Genomic DNA, 5,850 nt, shown 5'->3' with positions numbered 1-5,850 from the left:
ACACATATTTGAGAATATATTTCTAATTATATAAGGAGAGGGGAGGAAGATGGTGTCCCGTTTAAAAACACTAAATTATCCTTAATGATTTAATGGAATAATTTTTTTTTTATAAAAGAACGATTTAAGAATCGTTTTCCATTTCAACTTTACATTTTAAGTAAATATAAAACACTATTTTAAATTAATACACGCATCGCATACATATATGTCAATATATATACTATAAATACACCTATCTCATTGCATCAGTATAGGTGTTTATTTAACAGCTTCAAAAATATAACATTGAGAATGGAGAGAGAGAGGATGGTGAGGAAAACTGAGATAGTGCAGGTGCTTCGCATGAAGGAGGGGACTGGTGACACAAGTTTCGCAAAAACTGCATACATGGCGGTAATTTTTTCACACTATATCTCCATACGAAACTAGTAATTAATAACGCACACTGATGCACTACTTTGCTCGCTCATTAATTTTATAAAATTTTGTTCAAGTAAAATTTGCAAAAGGTTGATATCATAAAATTAAATATGCAAAAATTAAATTAGACCACATTTGACTATACTTTTCCTTGAACATTTATGAGAAAATATAAGATAAGGTTTGTAGATGGGCAATGATTACTATATATGTAAGTTGCATGCATGTATGTAGAAACGGAGGAAGTATGATGAATGCATAACATGAATCTTTATATGTACAAAAAATGTAACAAATTATCACTAATCTATACAAATATATTAAAAGGCGTGCGAAAACGAAACTGTGCCACTTGATCTCAAGACCTCAAGTACATATATTAAAGTTTTAACCACTAGGCTATCTAGGTCGTATTTAGTGTTAATATCATAAAGTTTTATATTAATAAATGAAATTTTCTCTTACCCGAAGCATAGCTCGGGCCTAATAACTATTTAATGATTGAAAACTTACGTGAAACAGAGGCAGATACTATTAATGACGAAATCAATAAGAGAAAAGGTCATGAAGGAGTTGTATTATTGCATGGAACAACCGAAAATCTTATGCATAGCAGACTTGGGTTGTTCTTCTTCTGTGGAGAACAACTTGATGAGCGTAGTCTATGGGCTCATAGACACCATTGATAAAGCTCGTCGAGAACTCGGACATGGACCTCAAGAGTATCAGATTTACTTGAATGATCTTCCAGGGAATGATTTTAATACTGTGTTTAGTTCAGTCACAAGATTTAAGGATAACCTTAAGGAGAAAATGGGAGATGATTTTGGGGATTGCTTTGTGAATGGTGTTCCTGGCTCTTTCTATGGTAGGCTTTTTCCTACCAATAGCTTGCATTTTGTGCACTCTTCCAGTAGCCTATATTGGCTTTCTCAGGTGATCTTTAATTTCCTTTCTAATACTCCCTCCGTCTTTTTTTATTTGCTACATTTTGCCATTTAGGGGTGTTTCAATTTATTTGCTACATTTGCAAATATTTCCATATATAGTACATAGGTCCCACACTTTATTTACAAATTTGACATCACTCCTTCTTGATTTTGTAAATGTTTTCATATATAATACATAGGTCCACAATTTACCTATTTGCTTTTTTGTTAATTCCATTTATGTCAGTGGTCCCCACTCCCTCCTTGGTCTTTGTGAAAAAGTGCTTGTAGCAAATAAAAAAAGACGGAGGGAGTAATTCACGTACGTAAGGTTTAACTTAAAGTAGTGTAGTACTCCTTCCGTCCCAAAATATAGTTTCCATTTCTATTTTTGGAGTCAAATTTTAAAAACTTTGACCAAATATTCTTACTAATGTATACAACAAAACATATTCATGAAGGGTCTTGTTAGATTCGTTTCAATGTGTAAATTCGTAATATCAACTTTTTATATTTTTTACTAATAAGAAATAGAAGATATTGTAGATCAAAGGTACGTCTTGGAGACTGTGCAAAATGAAATGGGAACTATATTTTGGGAGGGAGGAAGTATAATTTATGGGTTGGCGTGGTTGGAAGGATGATGCTCCGAATGGCGTGGTGAACATTGTTTGTTGTGGTCTAATAGAGTAACCCAATTTTTGGGTTTCCCTAAAAAAAATGTAATTTATACTCTATATAGATATATTTATACGTAAAATATGTATAGATGGACACATGGTAGGTATGTTTTATTTAAAATGCAAATGCTTCATGGTTGTCTATTATATATGATTCATCTGTTTCATTTTAATCTACACACTTACACTTTTTACGCATGTCAATGCAAAAACTTTGAGGGCATATATCTTTAGTTTTGTATTTATAAAAATTATAAAAAGTATATATTAATAAAATACATGTTATGATGAATCTAATAAGATTCCACATGACTATATTTTCATCCATGTATAAATCACAAATGATGGTCAAAGTGAAATTTGTGAATAGTGTAAAATGTCAAAGTGTAATCATTAAGTGAATGAAATCTCATTATAGAGATTTTAGCTTTGATATTGTTGTTGCGTGTTGCAATATAATCCATTATCCGCAAACCACTATGCGGACTAAGATGTCTTAAGGTGTGTTAGATATACTTTTTTTATATATTTATAAACGTGTTAGATATACTCATTTAAGTTAACTTGATCGTTACGTAAAAGTAGAATTATTTAAAGGAATTAGGAAGGGCAAAAGTTAAAAGTTTTCTTAAAATGAATGAAAGATGGTTTTTTTTAATATGTTACTAGTATTTGGGTTCGAGCGTTGTTCCGGGTTCAAATTTTGTTGCAAGCTAATTTTACTTTTGTTAATTGACATGACTTGTCACTTGTGTATACATTGGAGTACACATTGGACAATTCTAGTGGAGTAATAGAGGTGTCATGTAGCGTGTATACATTGCGTGGAGGTGTTATGTGGCGTATACATTGTCACGTACGTCTTTTAATATATTTGTATAGATGACCTGAAATTAGTTATGTTTAATTTGATCGTGATTCATTATGGGTAATATGCACTTTGCAGGTACCAGAAGGGATAGAAGATAATAAGAGAAACATTTACATGGCAAAAACAAGCCCTCCAAAAGTCCTTAAAGCTTATTATGATCAATTCAAAAAGGACATTTGGATGTTCCTACATTGTCGTTCCAAGGAAGTTGTAGATGGAGGAAAAATGGTGCTAACTTTATTAGGAAGACAAAACAGTGACCCTTGTTATAGCAATAGAACTGGTTACATGTGGGAGCTTCTTGCTACGGTCCTCGATAATATGGTTGTTGAGGTATATAAACCCTTCCTTTTCATGAGCTTAACAATAACATTATTAAAGATGTTTTCACAAGTCCCTTATTATACTACAAGTATATAACTAATTCGTGAATCCCTTTCCCTAAGTACACAACTATGTTTAATTAAATAACTTATTACTAGCTTCATCTTAATAGTGTAACCTTTTGTTTCTCAAACTTTATCTCAATATGTAGGATTTTTTGTGGGAAATATCAATTAAAATAGGGTTTTTGTTGGAAAACACAACTTAAGTTTTTTTTGGAGGGAAGGACCAAATAAAATACTTCCGTTGACAACTAAATAGCATATTAAGATTTTCAGGCCAAATTGTCAACTTTTCGGCATTGACAATTAATCCCCCCCCCCCCCAACAAACCTCAGTTTTTTTTTGTCAACCCACATTTTTTGTTTTCTCCTCTTTATTTCACAAAATCCCATCTTTTTCTCTCTCTCTCTATAAAATCTTCATGTCGTCTTCTTCTTCTCCTTATCCACTTCTCCATCTTTTCACTAATTAACACACTCTCTCTTCTTCTTCTCTCCTCACTCACTCACATTGTTCCAGATTTTCATTTACCAACAACGACAAGCCTGATTTTTGAACTGGGTTCACCCGTTTCTCCTCTACGAACTCGGACGAGTGCACTCGCTCTAAGTTCTCTAACTAGTACTACTACCCGCTCCAAGGTTGAGGATGAGAGCTATAGCTTCAATAAAATGGGGAAAATTGGGGAAATTAACTAGGGCTTTTTTTAAATAGTAAGAAGGGAGGAAATAAGACAAAACAAAAAAAATGAGGTTTTGGAGGAAAAGAAATGGTCAACGCCGGAAAGTTGAGAATTTGGCCTTAAAATCATATGTGGTGTTAAGTTACCAAAGAAAGTATTTTAATTGGTCCTTTCTTCCAAAAAAAATTTAAGCAGTGTTTCCCTGCAAAACTCCTATTTTAATTGGTCATTCCCCACAAAAAACCCTAATATATATAATTAAATAAAAATTATCATGTACATCTTAATATACATAGATAGTCATATGTTACTAGTATAAAATGACATGATAAATCCAATAACCTATATGTAGTATTTGAAATCACTTTATGCTATGTTTGGATAGCAAGATTTCATTTCAAATCTTGAATTTGGATGAAATCTATTGTTTGGATGGCATGAAATTTGAGAGTATGGAATTTGACTAAATTCTTATCAAAAGCCTATATTAGTAGAATTTGAAATTCAAGCTATTACCTTGTCATTTGAATTTTTTTCTTCATACATATCCCAACTTCATGAGTATCTATATCCCAACTTCACTCATTCTCTTTCGAATATTTTTTTCTCTCTCCTTTAGTAAACCCACACTTTTTCTCTCTCCTCCATTAAACCTCTATATCTCTCTCCTCTATCAAACCCCTTTACAAAACAATGATTAGGAATTGAAATACAAACTTTAAATTCCAGATTTCAATTATTCCATTATTTGAAATGAAATACAAGTTTCCAAACACTACCTTAAGGCAGATTTGTGTTACTTACGCTTACTCAAAAAACACCAAATAAAAATACGTCTAAATTGCATTAAGAAAGTTACAAAGACACGGTTATGTGCAGGGTTACATAGAGGAAGAGAAGCTAAACACATTCAATCTTCCCATCTATACATCGTCGCCTTCAGAACTCGAATTTCTGGTACATAGTGAGGGATCTTTTGCTCTTGATCAAGTTCATGCTTCCGAAATCAGTTGGGACGCGAATGATCACAAGAATCGCAGTTCTTGCGATCAATATGACTTTGCAATATGTCTAAGAGCTGTGGTTGAATCCTTAATTGTTAGTCATTTTGGAGAAGAAATCATCGATGAGATATTCAAAAGATATAGGGAGATCATTTGTGCTTCTATGGCCGAAGAGAAGAATTCTGTCGACTATATTACAATCTCCTTAACAAGAAAAAGCCGAGGTTGATGTAGAACAATCTCTTTATGTAGACTTTTTTTTTTTATGCTTGCTTGCATGATTTCTTTCCATAATTCCAGTTACGTACTTGAGCTTATTTTGTTTTCGTTATATATATTTTCCCTTAAGTAATACTCATGGCCGGTGACTCCGAAAAAGGTATGTACGTATTTATGTATTAAGTTATGTTACTCAGACATGGATAAAGTATTATTAGGAAAATGTACGTGTTTATGTATTGTACCAAATAGTGGATTATTCTTGGTCAATCTAGCAGCTCATGTTATGGCTCACCTTAATTAATATGCTCGAGTTTTATACACGAGTATGAGTGGGGGTTGTCCAAGCATGAAGCATGGTCGAGGATGTAATTGTTGATGGTCAAAGTAACATGTAATTGTTGATAGCTATAGAGTAAGTTTCTAATCTAAGCTAATCATACAAAGAAATAGAATTTATTATAAGCCAATCAAATCATTTATTTCATTACGTCATCAATGGCGGCCATAAGTGTGGAAGTAGGGTTTGATGATTAAACAAAGGATAGTTGATCTCAAAGGGTTAAATTTTGTCTACTCATCGAGTATAGTACCATCATTAATAAGGTTTTGTTGAGCGTTGTGGTAATAAAATCCAACTCAACATATATAATTT

At 32.6% G+C, this 5,850-nt stretch overlaps 1 protein-coding gene across 1 annotated transcript; it reads left to right on the top strand.

The window, feature by feature from the left end:
- Nucleotides 1-283: 283 nt before the first annotated feature.
- Nucleotides 284-5,608, top strand: LOC104887894 (S-adenosyl-L-methionine:benzoic acid/salicylic acid carboxyl methyltransferase 2). The gene is made up of 4 exons (XM_010672668.3): nt 284-396; nt 946-1,359; nt 2,979-3,236; nt 4,852-5,608. Exons 1-4 carry the CDS (start codon nt 295-297, stop codon nt 5,203-5,205), a joined length of 1,128 nt encoding a protein of 375 aa, XP_010670970.1. The 5' UTR covers nt 284-294; the 3' UTR covers nt 5,206-5,608.
- Nucleotides 5,609-5,850: the final 242 nt, after the last annotated feature.

The sequence above is a fragment of the Beta vulgaris genome, chromosome 3, assembly GCF_026745355.1.
Source record: "Beta vulgaris subsp. vulgaris cultivar EL10 chromosome 3, EL10.2, whole genome shotgun sequence".
Taxonomy (NCBI): Eukaryota; Viridiplantae; Streptophyta; class Magnoliopsida; order Caryophyllales; family Amaranthaceae; genus Beta; species Beta vulgaris.
This window is presented reverse-complemented; position numbering and strand designations above follow the sequence as displayed.

What these genes read in the sequence shown, in the direction of transcription:
- LOC104887894 (XM_010672668.3), top strand. Translation starts at nt 295, where the DNA reads ATGGAGAGAGAGAGGATGGTGAGGAAAACTGAGATAGTGCAGGTGCTT. An exon ending in GCCTATATTGGCTTTCTCAG is followed by an intron (nt 1,360 to 2,978) that starts GTGATCTTTAAT and finishes TGCACTTTGCAG; the next exon opens with GTACCAGAAGGGATAGAAGA. An exon ending in TCGATAATATGGTTGTTGAG is followed by an intron (nt 3,237 to 4,851) that starts GTATATAAACCC and finishes GGTTATGTGCAG; the next exon opens with GGTTACATAGAGGAAGAGAA.